The 20,119-nt window shown below is 51.9% G+C and overlaps 1 protein-coding gene across 1 annotated transcript in view; it reads left to right on the top strand.

Annotated features, from left to right (window-relative positions):
• The window catches only part of LOC101639323 (Snf2 related CREBBP activator protein), a 30,135-nt gene that overhangs the window by 3,472 nt on the left and 6,544 nt on the right, over positions 1 to 20,119 (top strand). Inside the window, exons 2-25 of the mRNA XM_004705657.2 lie at positions 570 to 821; positions 2,570 to 2,755; positions 2,941 to 3,081; positions 4,055 to 4,286; positions 4,401 to 4,672; positions 5,244 to 5,337; positions 5,477 to 5,566; positions 5,984 to 6,175; positions 6,256 to 6,566; positions 6,670 to 6,847; positions 7,101 to 7,237; positions 7,883 to 8,052; positions 8,155 to 8,347; positions 9,483 to 9,619; positions 9,709 to 9,895; positions 10,236 to 10,405; positions 10,776 to 11,038; positions 11,195 to 11,491; positions 11,911 to 12,075; positions 12,311 to 12,496; positions 12,696 to 12,962; positions 13,284 to 14,704; positions 17,482 to 17,747; positions 17,887 to 18,089. Of these exons, the coding sequence (XP_004705714.1) occupies positions 570 to 821; positions 2,570 to 2,755; positions 2,941 to 3,081; positions 4,055 to 4,286; positions 4,401 to 4,672; positions 5,244 to 5,337; positions 5,477 to 5,566; positions 5,984 to 6,175; positions 6,256 to 6,566; positions 6,670 to 6,847; positions 7,101 to 7,237; positions 7,883 to 8,052; positions 8,155 to 8,347; positions 9,483 to 9,619; positions 9,709 to 9,895; positions 10,236 to 10,405; positions 10,776 to 11,038; positions 11,195 to 11,491; positions 11,911 to 12,075; positions 12,311 to 12,496; positions 12,696 to 12,962; positions 13,284 to 14,704; positions 17,482 to 17,747; positions 17,887 to 18,089 (6,010 nt within the window). The remainder of the gene's footprint in view (positions 1 to 569; positions 822 to 2,569; positions 2,756 to 2,940; positions 3,082 to 4,054; positions 4,287 to 4,400; positions 4,673 to 5,243; positions 5,338 to 5,476; positions 5,567 to 5,983; positions 6,176 to 6,255; positions 6,567 to 6,669; positions 6,848 to 7,100; positions 7,238 to 7,882; positions 8,053 to 8,154; positions 8,348 to 9,482; positions 9,620 to 9,708; positions 9,896 to 10,235; positions 10,406 to 10,775; positions 11,039 to 11,194; positions 11,492 to 11,910; positions 12,076 to 12,310; positions 12,497 to 12,695; positions 12,963 to 13,283; positions 14,705 to 17,481; positions 17,748 to 17,886; positions 18,090 to 20,119) is intronic.

Genomic DNA, 20,119 nt, shown 5'->3' with positions numbered 1-20,119 from the left:
TTGATCATGCCATCAGAAGAGACTGGTCTCTCTGAAAGGACGTCATGCTTGGTGAAGGAGAGGGGCAGTGAAAAAGAGGGAGACCCCTGACAAGATGGATTGATAAAGTAGCTGTAACCATGGGTCCAGATAAAAGAATTGTAAGGATGATGCACATGCAGGCAGTGTTTCATTCTGTTGAATATTAGGGTCAGTGTGAGCCAGAAGTGACCTAGCAACAGCACATTTATTTTGTATGCAAGTCTGTCACACTTGGTGTGAAAATGAGGGCACAACGGGACATTGTTGGAGAGAAGTCATTGAGGCTTCGAAAAGTAGATTACAATTTAAAATCATAGGCTATAGAGGTGGTCTGAATTCGGGGGATGGAAATCAACAGATAATTCTCTTGTATGTCAACTATAAACTTGGTTTTGCCATCTTGAGCACTTTAGTAAAACTTTTTATCCCAAATGTCTGTGTTTGTGAAAATAGGATTGATTGATGCTTTATTCCAAAGTATGAAGATGAAATAGTGTACTTAAAAACTTCTGGGACTGAGCTAAGCATGCGTTTTTCTCCATTTCTAGATGGTGTCGGACGGCATGACAGGCAGCAATCCAGTGTCCCCTGCCTCCTCTAGTTCCCCAGCCTCTAGTGGGGCAGGCGGCATCTCTCCCCAGCACTTAGCTCAAGATTCTTCTCTGGATGGACCTCCAGGCCCCTCAGATGGTCCCACGGTCTCCCTGGAGGGGTTCAACTTACCCCAAGCTGCTGACCTGGCTAACAAGGGCCCAAAGTGGGAGAAGAGCCATGCTGAAATCGCAGAGCAGGCTAAGCATGTATGTTTTGGGAAGGCCTATGTTGGGAACCTTCCCTGAACGTCCACTTCCCATGGGTATTTTACATATATATTTTTTGGCCATGGATTTGAGGGTGTAGTGTTTGCCTTGGCTTGTATGATTTTGAGCATGTTACATGAACTCTTGATTCTCATTTTCCTTTTCTCTGTAACTACTGTAGAGTTGATTTCAACTTAAAGGACAACCCTATATTGGGTTTCTTAGTCTTCGTAACACTTTATGGAAGCAGATCACCTCTTCTTTTTCCCTCAGAATAGCTGGTGGGTTTGAACCACAGACCTTGTACTTAACGGTCCAACGCTTATCTCACAGCACCACCAAAGCTTTTTCGCTATAACAAGGACATATAATCTAGGCTGTTAAGAACTTTAAACTGAATTTGATAATGGACTTGAAAATGTTTTTCTTAACCATTTTTTAAAATTATAAATTAGGTGGGGGTTTACATTTTCAGATAATCAGCTTTGCATTGAACGGTCCCAGCTCTTATGAAAATGTAAACTATGAGACTTAAGACTGGTTTCCACTTCTGCTTTCTCTCCTGCCTCGTTAGACTCAGGTAACCCAGGAGTATGTGTGTTGGACTAGCAGTGTCACCATCGCTGTTAGTTGCCTAGGAATGGCCATGTGGAGACTTGAAGTGGACCCAGCAGTCTAGGGTTCTGACGCACACTTCATGTCTGAGAGCCACTGGCTCTTGGTGTGCCTTCACTGTCAGCTCACGAAGTTCCCCATCTCATCTCAGGCTGTCATTGCCTCCACCTTAGAAGACAGGAGTGATGAAGAAATCTTAGAGTACTCATGTTGAATTTTTAAGTTGGTTGTTTAAAAAGAAATTCAAATGCTTTAGTTTTTTTCTTAATGTAAAAGTGATCAAATAAAAGTGTTATTGATGGGCTATCTAGGCAGTTCTGGCTTATGTCAAGCCCCTGTATATAGAGTACAACTTCCACAGGGCTTGGGAGGCTGTGCCTTTTAAGAAGCAGGTTGCCTGACCAAGAAAGGTGTCTTCTCAGGCTAACAGTTTTTTTTTGGCTTGTAGTCAGGTGCTCAACTGTTAGTGCCCAGTTAGGGACTCCTACAATCAAAATAGAATTTTGTTTAAAAAAAAATTTTTTTTCCGCTATAGCTAAGCATTGACACTTGTCTAACTTTAGTGTATTCCTTATAAAAATACACTTTAATAAAAATAGCATTTCCCTGAACCGCTTTGTCAATTGAGCTTTATAGCGTATTTCTGTGCATCTGCCATGAACATCCTCTGGGTCACGGGAATTCTGCAGTGATAAATACCTCTTGCCTTGGTTTAGAGTCAAGACAGAAACAGATGCCCTGGCACACTCTCTTAGGGATCTGTCGTCGTCGTCCTCCCCCCGCCCCCCCCCCCCCCCCCCCCCCCCCCCCACCTCTTGACTGCATCCGTCGTGCCTGCAAAATGTTAACCAAAAGAACACAAAATTGGTATCCAGAGTTAATAGATCTATTTTGGATGCCCAGCTTGTATCATTTCCTGTTAACTTGAGCAAGTCACTTAATTTTTGTAATCCCACCCCCCGCGTTTGAGGAATGCCTTATTCTTACTGATAGGATTAGTATTGAGCACTAACCAAGGTCATAAGCATGAGAGAGCCCAGTTGGTGCCTGATGTGGTCCTTGCTCAGTAGTTCAGCTGCTAAGTGGAGTTGGTGTCCCGGAACTCTTCACCCACCCAGCCTTCCCCCTATTAGGAGGCTGAGATTGAGACCCGGATTGCTGAGCTCCGGAGAGAGGGTTTCTGGTCACTGAGGAGGCTGCCTAAGGTGCCAGAGCCTCCACGCCCCAAAGGCCACTGGGACTATCTGTGTGAGGAAATGCAGTGGCTCTCTGCTGACTTTGCTCAGGAGCGTCGGTGGAAACGGGGTGTGGCCCGTAAGGTACGTCCTCAGCTAGACCCACCTTCTGCTTCCCTCTCTGTTTGCCTTCCCTGGGTGGAGGGGTTGGGTAGGAGGGAACCGTGTTGTCTCAGAGAAGCAAGCCCTGTCCTCCCAGGTCTTGTGACTTTGACTTAGAGGGGCTCTGCCCTGTAAGTGCTTCAGCTTGGGGGTCTTCGCTCCCACAGGTGGTGCGCATGGTGATCCGTCACCACGAAGAGCAACGGCAGAAGGAAGAGCGAGCCCGGAGGGAGGAGCAGGCCAAGCTGCGCCGAATTGCCTCTGCCGTGGCCAAGGATGTCAGGCAGTTCTGGAGCAATGTGGAGAAGGTAGGCAGCTGGGGCTGAGAAAGGGAAAGGGCCTTGGCTTAGGTTGGCGGGTGGCAGGAATAGCGAACACTGTGTGAGAGAGTTTCTAGCAGCTCTAAGTGGACGTAGTCTGTTGTGCGTTAGATCATAGCATTGAGTACCATGGAGGAGAAAGAAAGGCTGTGGGAGAACTGTAGGCCCTACCTCAGGGGCCCATTTGTGCTCTCCAGGGCCAGGGTCCTTTGTGAGGCCTTCTGCATGTCTTCTAACAGTGGTGTGTATGTCTGTCAGCTGCTTACGTGCATAACGGCCTCCGTTGCACTTACTGGCTGGTGCCTCTCCTTTCTTACATCCCTGTCCATTTACAAATGTTCTTGCTGCTGCTGGGATGACGTCCTCCTCTTTGCCACTTAGGGAGTGTCTGCTCACTGAAACCTAGCCCCAGATACATTTGCAAATGTTTCCCTGCGGGGGGCGGGGGAGGGCTGGGGGGGCTGGCTCTTCGTTCCTTGTGTTCTTGTATGTTCCCCAGGGAAAAAAAACAGCACTATTGAATGGGGAGCCTATTAAGTTTACTTAGTGCTTTCCTCTTGAAAGGCCGGGACAAGCCTGGCCTAGAGGAGCCTGTGCAAGCACGTGTCTTAGTTATGTAACAGATGTGCCATTGTCAAGCAAATCTCAAATTTTTGGAAAGCTTAAGTCTGGAATTGGTACTAATTCTAGGGGAGGGCTTCCTCTGTAAACTTTGAGGAGGGTCTTTGTTTGCTGGTTCCCTGGAGATGGTCCTATGAATTGACATCTGTCTTCCCCACCTCAAGACACACCCTGTGCTAATCATGCCTCCGTAACATAAAAAGTCAAGTCCATTTCCTAACAAGATAATAACCACAAACATAGAAATTGGGATTTCTAATGCATATTTTGGAGGGGCATAATTCAGTCCATAACAGTATATAAATTAGCTGGTGTCTCGCATCCTTTCTCATTTTGACAGGTGGTACAATTCAAGCAACAGTCTCGGCTCGAAGAAAAACGCAAAAAAGCTCTGGATCTGCACCTGGACTTCATTGTGGGGCAGACTGAGAAGTACTCAGACCTTTTGTCTCAGAGCCTCAATCAGCCACTTGCCTCCAGCAAAGCCGGCTCCTCCCCTTGCCTTGGCTCTTCCCACACGGGTTCAGCTGCCTCCAGCCCTCCACCTGTTGCCTCCAGAGTAGATGATGAAGGTGCGCATTCTTTTTGGCGTTTTATTCTTTTCTCTCTGCCCTTCCCAGAGCTGAAAACCCACCCTGTGGCTTGCAGGGCCCCGTGGACTTTGTGACCTTGTTCTCCTGCTATAGATGGGGACTTCCAGCCCCAAGAGGAGGAAGAGGATGATGAAGAGACGATTGAGGTTGAAGAGCAGCAGGAAGGCAATGACGCAGAGACACAGAGGCGTGAGATTGAACTGCTTCGGCGTGAGGGAGAGCTGCCCTTGGAAGAGCTGCTCCGCTCTCTGCCCCCTCAGCTGCTAGAAGGGCCTGCCAGCCCTGCCCACACGCTGTCGTCTCACGGGAGTGACGCCCAAGATGAACCTGAAGACGGTGAAGAAGAACCTGCCCAGGGGTTGAAGGTACAGGCAGGGCATGTACGTGGGAGCAGAGAGAGAGGTTCAGGGCCTGGCTTCTAGGCTTTGAGCTTCATTTGGAGTTTTTGGCAGTTCTCTGTGATTAAGAGTTTGGGGCAAGTTGCAGTGCTAAATAGGCAGAGGTTCCAGTGCTGGGGTGGAAGAGTATTCTGCTCTACTCTTAACATTGAGGTGTGATCTCTCTGGTCCTTATTTGTCACTTAGGTGAAACAGTCGTACTTCCTTATGGACTTGTGGGGTGGGAGCTGGAATGATAACTAACCTTGAAGTCTCTTCAGGCCATAAGCCGTAAGAGCGTCCTGGGTTTTGAGGGGCTGGGGCTGAGACTGGGAGATGTTTTCTTATCCGGCATTTACACAGGTCCTCCCCAGGCTGTGGGGCCAGGACCTACTAGCTGGTACTGAGAGAAAATTCACAGTTGCATCCTTCCCCTGGGACTGTGCCAGTGGCAGTGGTCAGCTAATGGGACAGAGACAGTTCTGTGACATTTTATTCACCCCGGAGCCTTTTTTCCTGCGATTCTAATCTCAGATCCTTTCCATCCTTTACCATATAGAGGAAGCCACCTCTCTCTTCAGTCACACAGCACAACAGCCAGCCTTGGCATCCAGATGAAGATGATGAAGAGTTTACTGCCAATGAGGATGAAGGTCAGGCATGTTCACTTCATCCTCTTACTCCTGACCTCTTGAGTTGTCTGGCCCCAGCCTTTCAGACTGCCTCACCTCCTCTTGTGGGCTTGTGTTCTTGCTCCTATGCCCACTAACCCTGCTTCATTGTCTTTCCCAGCGGAGGATGAAGAAGACACCATCGCAGCGGAGGAACAGCTGGCAGGGGAAGTGGATCACGCCATGGAGCTGAGCGAGTTGGCTCGAGAAGGTGACAGTCACCAGCCCTGGGCTGAGCTTCTGCTGAGACTGGAGGGTGGAATGACATTGCTAAACAACAAAGGGAGATTGCTGAGTGAGCAGTTAGAAGTCGGATGTGATGGATGTTTACGGTGGGGATTTAGTTTGATCGTAAATTGGGTGCTCAGTGGCAAACGATGTTGGCCACCCTTGACCTGATAACGGTGAAGTTCATTTGTTAGATGGTGTTCTTCCCCGGGACAAACAGCAGAGCTAGGCCAGGCTGTGGGGCTTGCTTTTGGTAGCTAGTGCTGGAAGTTAGCGCTTTGGTCTCCCCTCAGATAAGGATCTAGTTTAGTGTCTACAAAGCTTCAATAAAATGAGACCTACATGTACACCTTCCTCCTCTCCTTGAAGTAACTAAAGCCTACCCTTTGTTTTCTACCAGGTGAGCTATCTGTGGAGGAGCTACTGCAGCAGTATCCAGGGGCTTATGGCTCTGATACCTCTGCGCCAGGCTCCGCTAGCAGTGAAGAGGAGGAGGAGGAGGAGGAGGTTGAGGCTAACAACTCTGAGTCGGAACCGGAGGAAGGCACAGAAGCTGATGAGGCTGCTCAGGAGGGTAGTAGCAGCCAGTCAGGTGAGTGGTCGTCAGGCAGGGCGGACACTGACACTGAGGAAAAAGTATGGTCCACTGTAAACCTCCGTCTCCTGCTTCAGACTCGCCTGAAGAGCAGAGTGAGGATGAGGAAGATGAACATTCAGGGGAGGAGGAAACAAGCGGGAGTTCCGACTCGCAGGACTCAGAGTCTGAGAATTCTGAGGTGGCCCAGTCACAGAGCCAAGAGGATGATGAGGACGAGGAAGATGAGGACTTTGGAGTGGAGTACCTGCTCGCCAGAGATGAAGAACACAGTGAGCCAGATGGGGGCAGTGGGCCCCCCACGCCAGGCCCTAAGAAGGAAATTACCGACATTGCTGCGGCTGCTGAAAGCCTCCAGCCCAAGGGTTACACCTTGGCCACTACCCAGGTACCCCAGGCAGGCCCTGCTTCCTGTTCTTCCCGGTTCACTAGCCTACCTCCCAATGGCAGAAGCCTCCAGTCCCCGTGACACCACTTTTCCTTCCCACCAGGTGAAGACGCCAATCCCTCTGCTGCTTCGGGGCCAGCTCCGGGAGTACCAACATATCGGCCTGGACTGGCTGGTTACCATGTACGAGAAGAAGCTTAATGGCATTCTTGCCGATGAGATGGGCCTGGGCAAGACAATCCAGACCATCTCCCTGCTGGCCCACTTGGCCTGTGAGAAAGGTAGCTCACTAGGGCATGTCCTTGTGAGCCCCTGGCTACCTCCCTGGGGTGCTTGTTTAGCAGTGACTCCAGATGCAGGATGGTGAACTTCTCGCTCTTTCCTGTCCTCCTAGCTAGCAGATTCACTGACTCTGAGCAGGAACCAGCCAGTATAGGTGCTAGGATTCTGGGGAAGGCCATTAGGAGGTCAGGGTTATAGGTCAGGGACCAGATCGCAAAATGTCTTACATTTTCTCATTCTTTTGCTGAACAGGTAACTGGGGGCCCCACTTAATCATTGTCCCCACCAGTGTGATGTTGAATTGGGAGATGGAGCTGAAACGTTGGTGCCCCAGCTTTAAAATCCTCACCTACTATGGAGCCCAGAAAGAGAGGAAACTCAAGCGGCAGGTTTGATCCTCCATGTGGTCACTCCCCCCTAGTAATCCTTCCTCTTCTTTTTCCAAAGGGGTCCTGGTGGCCCGGTGGGTTAGGCGTTGGGCTGCTAACTTCAAGGGGGGCTTCACACCCACCAGGCTACTTCAGCAGAGAAAGAGATTATTTGTTCCTTAAAGATTTACAGTCTTGGAAACCCTGTATAGCAGGAGTGGGGAACCTTTTTCTGCCAGCGGCCACCTGGATCTTCATAACATTCACAGTCCACATATGAGCCTGCTGTATTTGATCACGTATTTGTTCAACTCACCCCTAATACGATGGCTGCCGCGGCTTCTCTTTGGTGGTGGTGGTGGGGGTGTTGATGCTAGCTGGTATTGATGATGAGATGTGGGCCTTGTGTGGCCCCTGGGCCAGACGTTCCCCACCCCTGCTGTCTAGGGTCTCTGTGAGTCAGAATTGACTCGATGGCTGTGGTTTGGTTTTTGGATTTGATAAATCTTAGGCCCTCAGATGACTCCCTTTCCCTCTTTCTGTTGCTTCATTCTCCTGGGACTTTGTCCTTTCTCCTAAGGTGATTTCTGTCTCTTGAGGACCTTGGGGTGATCTTTGTGCTCTTGTTTTTGACCCTACAATCTGCTACTTTCTCTGTGGTCTCAGGGGTGGACCAAACCCAACGCCTTCCATGTGTGTATCACGTCTTACAAGCTGGTGCTGCAGGACCACCAGGCCTTCCGCCGCAAGAACTGGCGCTATCTCATTCTGGATGAGGCGCAGAACATCAAGAACTTCAAGTCACAGCGCTGGCAGTCACTGCTCAATTTCAACAGGTGGGCATGGGGATCTGTGGGAGGGTTGGCTGCCGGCTGAGTGGAGAGTGTCAGATTGGAATGTTGCTGTCTTTCCACTGATTCGCTGCTGTCTCTTTGCAGCCAGAGACGCCTGCTCCTGACGGGGACGCCCTTGCAGAACAGCCTCATGGAGCTGTGGTCCTTGATGCACTTTCTGATGCCTCATGTCTTCCAGTCTCACCGCGAGTTCAAGGAGTGGTTCTCTAACCCCCTAACTGGCATGATTGAGGGCAGCCAAGAATATAACGAAGGACTAGTCAAACGGCTCCATAAGGTAGGCGCTGCCCCGGTGAGGCCAGGCCCTTTGATTGGAGTCTACAGAGCAGCACATACACTGACGCAAGAATCTGTCCATCCAGTAACTCGAGCACATCTTTTTAGAATGTAGCCCCTTCCTCTCCTTTGCTGAGTTGCTCCTCTCCACCACCATAGACTCTGCCCCCACGCTTCTTATCTAATCTTTGGATCCCTGTTGTTAATTCAGGCTTATTGGCCCAGGCTAGAACGAAGGGCAGTATTCAGAAGGCCTTTGGGGACGGGACAGGGAAGTAACCCCAGGCTGAACTCAGCCTGCTGTCAAGCTGCGGTGTTCTGTGACCAGCACGTTTCCAGAGAGAGTGGCCTCGTCTACTTGTCATCATCTTGCTCTTTCCTGGTGGCATTTCTGCCCTTGCCTCTCGGAGAAGAATCTTGCCCATCAGCCAACCCCCGGTGGGGTTTTCTGTACTTGGGTTTCCTCGCCCTCATTCCCTTGATGGTCTTGTGTGTGTCCACTGTAATGTGATGTCCTCTGGCTCCTCCTCGTCCGCTCAGCTTTAAATGACAATGTCTCTTAGGACTCTTGCTGATGTCTGATTGTGCTCCCCATTTCTAAGGGCTGCCTATGTGATTGTACCCTAAATTCTGAATTGGTAACGTCATTCATTCTTTTACACCCAACATCTCTGGCCTTCTGAACTGTTATTTCAACCCCACCTTGGTCAGTCAAGTTGTTATTCTGGTCAGCCCAGCAATCGTGTTCTTAACTGTTCCCCCGCCCGCCCCCCCCTTTATTTTCATCGCATTCTCTCACTTTTTCCATGCCAACTGAATGACTGTGTTCACAGATTGTACCTCTTAAGGTTTCAAATTTGCCCTTGGTTTTCCACTCCATCCCTGCCCCAGTTTTTGTCCTCAGCTCCTTCCGGACACTTCTCTGTGCTCTTCTAAATGTCTCATGCTCCGAAAGGCAGTTCCACTCTGGCAGTTGGTGGGGCGTTCCTGCTCGCAGGGCCTTGCTCAGCCTCTCCTCTCACTCCTGTGTGTGTGTGTGGTTGGGGCTGACTGGACAACAGGAGTGTGGCTGCCGGGCTCAGCCAGTCTTCAGCAGCCCTGTGCTCCTCTCACGACTCCTGCGTACGTGTGTTTAGGTTTTGCGGCCCTTCTTGCTGCGCCGAGTTAAGGTGGATGTTGAGAAGCAGATGCCCAAAAAGTACGAGCACGTTATCCGCTGCCGGCTTTCCAAGCGCCAACGCTGTCTCTATGATGACTTCATGGCACAGACCACGTAAGGGGGGGCTTAACGTGTGCCCTGAGGCCCAGGTGAGAGGGGGGCTGGTTGTCCGAAAGGCTTATTTGTGTCTCCTCTTCCTGTAGAACTAAGGAGACCCTTGCTACTGGCCATTTCATGAGCGTCATCAACATTTTGATGCAGCTTCGGAAAGTCTGCAATCACCCGAACTTGTTTGACCCTCGGCCCGTTACCTCCCCTTTCATCACCCCGGCCATCTGCTTCAGCACTGCCTCCCTGGTGCTGCGGGCCACAGATGTCCACCCCCTCCAGGTAAGTGGTTGCCTTCCAGGTCATCGCTACTTTTTCTTCTCTTTTCAGGCCAAGAACTGACCTTTTGCATCTCCCTCTTCTTATCTCAAGCCCTCGGCACCACTTCCTCAGCTTCATCCTTTCCTAGTCTCCAAACTTTGTGCTAGGTGATGACTAACCACTGACCTTAGATTTCCTTGCCTTTTAAAACAAGGATTGTGACGCCTGTTTCTGCAGTGTGCTTGTGACAATTCATAATTGGGAATGCTGAGGTCTGTACCTGGCTTATTGTCAGGTCTTAACTGTGACTTTGTTTCCGACTGTCTTTGATCCCCTCCCTCTCTGTTTCATCTTGTGGCAGCGGATAGATATGGGTCGCTTTGACCTTATTGGCCTGGAGGGTCGTGTATCTCGATATGAGGCTGACACCTTTCTGCCCCGGCACCGTCTCTCCCACCGGATACTGTTAGAAGTGGCTACTGCTCCGGATCCCCCACCCAGGCCCAAGCCAGTCAAGATGAAGGTCAACAGGTACCGGGGCTGAAGAAGAAGGGGATGGGGGGACCGAGCTAGCCTGCCTGGCGGGGGTTGGCATGGAAAAAGTTGGAGGCTAGGCTTAATTGGTGCACAGAGCGAGTGCACAGTATCACGGTAGGATGGGAGGGAGCGAGGGACTTAAAGAGGGAGGGTCCTGGGAGGGGACACTGGGTTTGCCACTGATTTCCTCAATCCCAGTCCCTTGGCTTTCTGGCCGCCTTTGGCATCTTAACTTCAAATTCTGGTCCCTTTCTTTTTCTCCTTTTGCTTTTCTGGCTTCTCCCTGCTTCATCTTGCCTTTTCTCTATTCCGCTATTCCTGCTTTTTCCTTCCATCTTTCATTGACTTACTTTTTCCCTCACAGGATGCTGCAGCCAGTGCCCAAGCAAGAAGGCCGGACAGTGGTAGTGGTGAACAGCCCACGGACTCCCGTGGGTCCTGTCCCAGTGCGACCTCCAGGCCCGGAACTCTCAGCCCCGCTCCCCCCTGGCTCGGTCCCTCCCGCGCTGCCAGCACCACTGATGGTGTCAGCCTCGACCTCTGGGCCCCCACTTCTCCCAGCATCCCGGCCCCCTGGCCCTGTTCTCTTGCCCCCGATGCAGCCAAACAGTGGTCCTCTCCCCCAAGGTGAGTTGTAAGGGAGCTAAGGTGCTGGGGGTAGTTGAGGAACCTTATTCAGGTTGCGGAGAGGAGTGAGGAGGGGGCTTGGCTGTGGTGGGTAAGAGCAGGAAAGATTCTAGGCAGGCTGTGTGCATCTCACAGGTAATCTCTCTGTGTCCACAGTGTTGCCATCATCCCCCTTGGGAGTCCTAGGTGGGACCACACGGCCTCCCATGCCAACCCTCTCCCTGAAACCAGCTCCACCCGCCCCGGTTCGGCTCAGCCCCGCCCCACCTCCAGGCTCCTCCAGTCTGTTGAAGCCCCTGACAGTGCCACCAGGCTACACCTTCCCTCCCGCTGCTGCCGCCCCCACAGCCACCTCTGCCACTGCAGCCCCTGTCGCCACCACAGCAGTGCCAGCTCCAACGCCTGCTCCACAGCGCCTCATCCTGACTCCGGATATGCAGGCTCGCCTGCCCTGTAAGTCCTGGGACCTCGCAGTCAGGAGCTTGGGCTGGCACGCTGAGCTGCCAGGGAGCCTGAGAGCAAACGCCTAGTAGCAGTGAGCATCGGGTGTTAGGCAGCTAGCAGTCATTTTGCCAGATAGTCAGGGCCCTTAGCAGGGAGGTGACACATCAGTGTAGTGGTGACAGATGGTTTGGGCTCTTGTTGGGAGGGGTGGGGCTGGTCATTAGGTTATTCTGGTAGTCGGCCACTAGAGGGTGTAGAGGAGTTGAAGGCAGTGCTGTGTAGATGGAGGCTGACTCCGCTGGGACTTGGTAAACTGCAACAGAAGGGCTGGAGGAGGAGGTTTCCGGGGAGAGGAGGGTGTGTGCTTTGTGAGGATTTAGGAAGTGGTGTTGAAAGCCGTACACAATAAGCCCTTTCTCTGTTTACAGCTGGGGAAGTGGTCAGCATTGGACAGTTGGCCTCCCTGGCACAGCGTCCATTGGCTAGCGCAGGGGGAAGCAAACCTCTCACCTTCCAAATCCAGGGCAACAAGCTGACTTTGACTGGTGCCCAGGTGCGCCAGCTTGCTGTGGGGCAGCCCCGCCCGCTGCAAAGTAGGTAAAACCCACCCCCTGTCCTGCCTTCTTGCTCCTCGTCCCTGTTCCCTTGTTTCTGTGCCTCTTCCCCCTTAGATGTCAGCCTTTGTGTTCACTTCGCCAGCTTGGGGGGGGGGGTTGGAGAGGGGGGAGAAGTGTCCCCCCTCTGTTTGCCCTTTCCTCCTGCCTTTTCCTCTCCCCGTCCCTGGCTGATAGCTGCTTCTCTCTCTGTTTCTCTCTTCCCTTAACCCAGGGAATGTGGTGCACCTGGTGTCGGCAGGGGGGCAGCACCACCTCATCAGCCAGCCTGCCCATGTGGCCCTCATCCAGGCCGTGGCCCCGACCCCTGGCCCTTCCCCTGTCTCTGTGCTGCCTTCTTCGACCCCCAGCACCACCCCTGCCCCCACTGGTCTCAGCCTTCCACTCGCTGCTAACCAGGGTGAGGCTCTCGGCTTCCCCCCCAGCCCTGCTGTCCTTGGTTCTTCCCAGGCTGCCCTGCCTGCCTGCAGTGTTGCTTTCTCCTGCCACTGTCACTGATGTCCGTCTGTCTGCCACCCGTTCCTGCCCCTGGACTTCTTCCATCCTTTGGGTCTCTTGTTTCTCTTCTACCTTTCCCTCAATGTAGCTTCCTCTTGCAGTGCCACCAACCATGGTGAATAACACAGGCGTGGTGAAGATTGTAGTGAGACAGGCCCCCCGGGATGGACTGACTGCTGTGCCTCCACTGGCCCCAGCGCCCCGGCCCCCAAGCTCTGGGCTGCCAGCTGTGTTGTCTCCACGCCCCACGTTGACCCCTGGCCGGTTACCCACACCTACTTTGGGTACTTCCCGGGCTCCTCTACCCACGCCCACTCTGGTGAGGCCCCTTCTCAAGCTGGTCCACAGTCCTTCGCCCGAAATCAGTGGTAAGTCCAGGTGGCTGAGGCCAGACGTTTTTGTTACGAGTGGAGATGCGGTGGCCTTGATGCTTTTCCCTTATCCCAGTAGATCCCTTATTGACGTACTGCCTTGATTGGCAGTGGGCCCCAAGGACCGGCCTAATTCCAGGATATGTTTATTGGGACTGCCTTGTGGCTTTGATGTCATGGGGGGTGGGGGGAGTAGTGGGACGTTGTCTGGGAAACAGGTGGAGCTTGCGGTTAGGGAAGAGGGCGGGGCCGGGCAGGGTACTAAGTAGAAAGAGCAGGGAAAGAAGTCTTGGACTAATGTATCCTCTGTCTCCACAGCTTCAGCACCCGGAGCTGCTCCCTTGACCATCTCTTCTCCTATTCCTGGGCCAGCCTCACTCCCTGGACCAGCCTCCTCTCCGATGTCAGTGCCCAACTCCTCTCCCCTGGCTAGTCCTGTGTCCTCTGCAGTCCCATCCTCGGTCTCCTCTTCACTCCCCATTTCCATCGCTACCACATTTTCTGCCCCAACCTCGGCTCCACTCACCATTCCCATCTCAGCCCCCTTACCTGTTTCTGCTTCGGGCCCAGCCCTCTTGACCACTGTGACTCCTGCATTGGCACCAGTTGGCTCGGCAATTCCTGGACCTCCCTCTTTGGCACCAGCTGGGGCTTCCGCAGCAGCGTCAGCTTTGACTCTGGGTTTGGCAACAACTTCATCCCTGTCCTCATCTCAGGCACCTGGGCATCCTCTGTTGTTGGCTCCTGCTTCTTCACATGTTCCAGGGTTGAACTCGGCCATGGCTCCAGCATGCTCACCTGTCCTGGTGCCAGCTTCAGCTCTGGCCAGTCCTTTCCCGGCAGCGCCAAGCCCAGCTCCAGCTCAGCCTTCCCTTCTGGTTCCAGCACCTTCTACATCTCAGGCTCTGGCCACCTCTCTGGCTCCCATGGTGGCTCCACAGACAGCAGTTCTGGCTCCTTCCCCAGCTCCCTCTATGGCTCCTCTTCCTGTCCTGGCTCCGTCGCCGACTTCAGGAAACCCTTTGGTTCCCACTGCTTCTCTGGCTCCAGTCCCATCGCCTGCATTGGCTCCACCGTCGACTCCAACTGTGGTCCCAGCCCCGGTGCCATCACCTCTCCCGAGCCTGGCTTCCACACCGACACTGGCCCCGGCCCCAGCTTTAGCACCCATTCTTGGCGGCTCGTCTTCATCACAGACACTCTCCTTAGGAACTGGGAACCCCCAGGGCTCCTTCCCAGCTCAGACATTGTCATTGACTCCAGCATCGTCCCTTGTACCAGCTCCAGCCCAGACACTCTCTTTGGCACCAGGGCCACCACTGGGTCCAACTCAGACACTGTCCCTGGCTCCAGCACCCCCTCTGGCTCCAGCTTCTCCGATGGGCCCGTCCTCGTCACACACGCTGACTCTGGCTCCAGCAGCAGCATCTTCACTCCTGGCCCCAGCTTCTGTGCAAACGCTCACCTTGAGCCCCACCCCGCTTCCCGTGCCGACCTTGGACCCTGCTGCAGCCTCAACACAGGCACCGGCTTTCCAGCCATCTTCCCTTGTGGCGCCGGCATCTGGCTGTGCTCCCTTGCCTGTTACCATGGTATCCCGGCTGTCTGTCCCCAAGGATGAGCCTGAGACGCTGACTCTACGGTCTGGTCCCCCCAGCCCGCCCTCCACCACTACCTCCTTCAGTGGCCCTCGACCTCGACGCCAACCTCCACCACCACCGCGTTCCCCTTTCTATCTGGTAAGGTGTGCTCTTTCATGGGAGCGGCAACGGGCCTTTATGTTTTGTTGAGTAGGGATCAGATAGAGGGGCGACAGAATCGGGTCACTTATTTTACAAAATGTCAAAGTCTAGTGTTGTGAACTAAGTATGTGAATGACGCTGGGCAAGTCACTTCTCTTCCCTAGACCTGCTCATCTCTCACATGGGCAACGAACCCAGGGTCTCCCTTTCTCAGAGGGCTAGCTCAGGACCCTCCACCATTGCTGGTGTGCACTCGATCCGTTCCTGACCGGTGTTGCTGTTTTGAGTTAGCATGACATGTCATCGCCTTCTCACTGCCGTCAAGTCAGTGCTGACTCGGAGCCCCTGTGGGTTTAGGACGACTGTTAACTGTTGGTGGGAGTAGAAAGCACCCAATCTTTCTCCTGCGGAGCAGCTGGCTGGTGATTTGAAACTGTGGACCACGAAGTTCCAACTTAACGCGTAACCATTACACCACCAGGGCTGCTTGTAATTGCCTTATGAAATGATCAGCAACATCACACAGTTAATGAAGATGTGGCCATTGCTTTTTCCTCTTCCCCACAAGAGGCAGTCCTTAGAATGACTTTCTTCAGTTGCTAAAACCATCACCCTCACTGAGCAGTACACTTTCCAAGGAAACAAAACGCCATAAGAGAAAGGCAAAAGCGAGCATTGCCCTCCCGTTGTTGGTGACCCATTGTGATGGTAGAACCGCGCCGTGCACATAGGATTGTCACCTACGAAAGCAGACTGCCACATCTTTCTCCTGAGGAGCAGCTGACAGGTTCAACTCACCAAGTTTTTGCTTAACCACTGCCACGGTGCTCCCCCTTCACAGGGTCCAGTCCCCTAGATAGTATGGGCCTCTCTCCTACTACCTGCTGTCTTTCACCTCTGGTGGTCCGGGGGCAAAACGAGGAACTCTGCCCCCATTCCTTGGCAAGTTTTTGACAGCCCGTGACCCCCACCCCCAATTCTTCTATTCTGGTCCATTTCTTTTCAGTTAATTGGACTTGTCATCCAGATTGCAGTAAATAATCCCAGAACTGGTAAGAAAGGCCGTCCAATGAATCTCTCTGGGACTTGCCTTTTCTCTTGTTATCAAGACGGCGTCCCCAGTCCCTGACCCTTGACAAGTATCACAAACTCCGGCCTCTGTCCCTATGGCCCGCCCTGGTTTGTTGAAAGTACTCCAGGACAGGAAACTCTGCAGGCCAAGTGAGGTTTTTTTGTCACAACTTTTTTTCTTCTTTACATTATTGAGATACCTTTTAAGCAACATTTTACCCATTTAAAAGTGTCCATCTCACAGTTGTGCAGTTGCTGGCTGACATGTTGACCCCTCAACCCCTGATGAGGCCATGCACAGTGGGATTGGACCACTACAATTCATAATTTTCATTGACTGACTTTTGGAAGTAGACCGGTGGGACTGTTCGGCATCATAGCAACATGCAAGCCTCCACTGACAGGTGCTAGCTGTGTCTGAGGTGCATTGGCCAGGTATGGAATCTGGGTGTCCCTCACGAACGGCCAGGATTTTACTACTGAGCCACCACGGCCTCTGTGTAATCGACACCAGAACGTATTTAGGGCAGTGTCGTCATCCCACAAAGAAGCCTTGTGTACACATCAGCAGTCACTCTTCCTCTACCTTACCCTGTGGGCAACCACCAGTCTCCTCTGAGCCCCTGTATGTAGACTTGCCGATCCAGGCATCACCTGTGCAGGGTAAAGGGATTGCATGTGGCGTGCTCTTTGCTTCCAGCAGTAAACGTGGGATTGCCGTGAGCACAGCAGCGACTCCCAAGCTTCAGCTTGTTTCTGTACTTTGTTCCTTATTAAGGCCCAGTGGGACTCCAGTGTTTGAGCTGTTCATCAGCGGACACAGACATTTGTATTTTTGTTGTTTGCATGTCTTGACTCTCATGGTTAGTGTGGCTGTGAACATTCCAGTGCGAGTTTTGGGCTGGACCTACAACTTCAGTTTCTCTTGGGATCCGTCCCCACGAGAAATCAAACTGCTGGGACATGTAGCAATCTGTTTAGCCATGTGAGGGACTGAACTCCAAAGGAGGTTTTACTTCCCACATCCTTGCCAGCACTCGTCGTTACCCTTTTTTCATCACAGCTATAGGTGTATGGCTGTGGTTTTGGTTGGTACTAAGCAAGAGTCTAGGTAATTGTAATGCGGACCGTGCCATGTGGAACTCCCAGTGCGGGGGTGGAGGTCTTTCTCAAAACTGCACGTGTGCAGAGGAGTGATGGGACTAGAGGTGCAGATACGGGAAAGGATTGACTCAGCATCATACAGGCCTGACAGCCGAGTGCTCGCCTTCTTCTCTAGAGTTCCCATGTCTGGCTAGCTGTTCCTGTCCCAACCCACCCCTGTCTGGCCTTGGCAGAAACCTGCCGCAGTCTGATGGACCCCTCTGTTAGCGGTTCAGCTATTTGGGGAACTCTTCCAGTAATTACTGTTGACCCATCCCAACAAGAGGAATTAACGCTGATGCTCTGGAGCCAAAGGGTTGCGTAGGATGATTCTGGCGGATCGTCCGTTTTCCAAGCTCGTTGCAGATGTAGGCCTGAGCTGTAGTTTTAGCACTGTGAGACGGATGACGGTGCTCACTGTCAACAACAGTACACTTACTGTAAAATGTTATGGTTTTCAAAGTTGCCCGTCTGAGGAATTGTCTGGTTTTCTCTCAGCCTTAGGTGTGGGCCTTGTGGGGATTGATGGTTTTCTCGGTGTTTTTCCCTCTAATCCCCAGGATTCTCTGGAGGAGAAGCGGAAACGGCAGCGATCTGAACGTCTGGAGCGGATTTTCCAACTTAGCGAGGCTCATGGGGCCCTGGCACCCGTGTATGGAACAGAAGTCCTGGATTTCTGTACCCTGCCCTCGCCTGTTGCCAGCCCCATCGGCCCTCGTGCTCCTGGCCCCAACCACCCCACCTTTTGGACTTTTACCGAGGCTGCCCGCAGGGCTGTCCTGTTGCCCCAGCAACGACTAGACCAGCTGTCAGAAATCATTGAGAGGTTGGCAGGGCTATGTGCTCATGGAAAGTGGGTCTTGGGGCCTCACAGTGGATGTCGTGGTTGAGTCTGGTGAAGGTGGTAGTTTTTGGGACCTACCAGAGTTCCATCTTTTATACCACTTACCTTCTTCCTTCCACAGGTTCATCTTTGTCATGCCTCCTGTGGAGGCACCTGCCCCTTCCCTACATGCCTGCCACCCACCTCCTTGGCTAGCCCCACGTCAGGCAGCCTTCCAGGAGCAATTGGCCTGTGAGCTCTGGCCCCGGGCCCGTCCTTTGCACCGCATTGTGTGTAACATGCGCACCCAGTTTCCTGACTTGAGGCTCATCCAGTATGATTGTGGTGAGTTCACTGCCAGTAGTAAGACTGTGACAGAGGTGGTCACATTACATGGGTTTTCAGGTTCTGTTGATGGGTGAGAACGAGATAAGGATTTATGAAGGATTCTTGGCATTTCGTGGGTTTAACTTTAGTGAAAATTGAAGATGTGTGTTGCTCATTCACTTACTCATCGTGTGATTGCTTTGTGACTGACCGTGTTTGGTTCTTGTTAGCGATTAGGATACAGTGATGGCAAGACAGCACAGACAGCATAGTGCCTCACGTCGATGAGGCCAGTTGTGAACAGTCTTTCATTTGGGGAGAAGCAAGGATCTGTGTATTGATTCAGATGCATTTGGCTGCAAACAAACAAAAATCCCCAACTAACATTGACTTTAAACCAGAAGGCTACCTTTTATCTATGAGAAGTCTGGGCTGCTTCAGCAGGTTGTCGGGGTCTCTCTTCCTGGCTGCTCTTAGCTTTCATGTTTCTATGCCGATAGTTATTTTCCTTCATCTTCAGGATGACTGCCGTGGCTCCAGGAACCCCCCACCCTAAGGCTCCAAGCAGGAAGTGAGAGGTCAAGACAACAGTTCTTCTGACCCTAGCAAGTGTTTTTTCTGGAAAGGAGAATCCTCTTGGCACACTTTGTTTCAGTGGCTCATCAGACTGGGGTGTGGCAAGGAGGAACCAAGTCCTGATTCTCTGCTGGGACTTGGTTAGGGCCTGCCGTCTCCGTAATCAGAGACCTTCACCAGCTACCCATAAAGTTAATTAGCTTCTGTTAACCCAGAATGGCTGTGGGACAGGGACGAATAGTTTACGCCACAAATCCTGCCCAACGTTTCTGTACGAGCATGTGTGGGGATTACCTAAAGGAATTTAAGAAAATGAGAATTTAAATACATATTTTCATTTAAAATCATATTAGAAACTTTGCAAAGTGTGATGAGAGCCACCTGGTACATCATTGAGCATACGCTGGGGTACCCCACCAAAAAACCAGAATTGCTTGGGCAGAACGAAGCTTTTGTCTGAGGCATTCCCCCCACCCCCACCCCTGTAGGCCAGCATTGGTGAGCAACTCCCTCTGAGTTAGTGCACCCAGTTGGGCCACCTGGGAAGGTCCTCTATGGTCACAGTGAAATTTTCTTAAAAGCTGTTTAGCTCGAACCTTGTATTTTGTGATGGCTGGCTTAAGTAAGGTGACCAGATGTTAACATTGGTAAAGTGGGACACCATTGATAAAACTCATATCCTGGCGAAATAGCCACATGGCAGCCAGAAACCGTATACCCTAGCTTGTCATGCATTCTTTCCAAAAATCGGGACTTTTTAAAACGCCAAGGGACGCGGGAAAAGTTGCTAAAAATCGGGACTGTCCTGCCAAAAGCGGGACGTCTGGTCACCTTAGACTTAAGGGAACAGCATGTACCTGTGAAATTTTGTTTCCTGCTTTTGGGGGTGGGGAGGCGGGGGCAGTGCCACAGAGACTGTTGTGATGTTGGACACATCTTACAAGGACAGCACCATCAAGTGTACGAGTGGTTTTCTCGTTTCAAAAAATGCTGATTGATGACAAACCTCATCGTGTGTCTGTCAACTTCCCAAATGGGTGGATTGTCGATTCGTAGTGCAGTTGGCATTGTTCCAACTGGTCAGACTGTTAATCAAGCTTTCAATGTAGAGGTTCTGGAAAGATTATGTGACAGTGAGCTACCAAAAAAGGCCGTATTTGGGGCAGCATGGACTGGGTTTGCACCTGCTCACGCAGCCCTCTCAGTGTACCAGTTGTTGGCCAAAAAACGGTTTTGGGAATGCCTCTCTCTGCCCATGCATCTTACTCATCTGATCTCGCTCCTTACGACTTCTCTTTGTTTCCGTGAATGAAGAGGGACATGAAAGGACAGCAATTTGACTACGTAGAAGAGGTGAAGGGGAAAAAAAACAAGGGAGGTGCTGTCAACCATTCAAATAGATGAGTTTGAAAAATGTTTTCAAGAATGGAATCACAGATTTGACAAATGTATTAAGTGTAATGGAGGGTACG

This window comes from Echinops telfairi, unplaced genomic scaffold (assembly GCF_000313985.2).
Source record: "Echinops telfairi isolate 266 unplaced genomic scaffold, ASM31398v2 ScPeMD7_5;HRSCAF=22, whole genome shotgun sequence".
Taxonomy (NCBI): domain Eukaryota; kingdom Metazoa; phylum Chordata; class Mammalia; order Afrosoricida; family Tenrecidae; genus Echinops; species Echinops telfairi.
The sequence above is the reverse complement of the archived record's forward strand: the minus strand, read 5'-3'. Positions and strand labels throughout refer to the sequence as shown.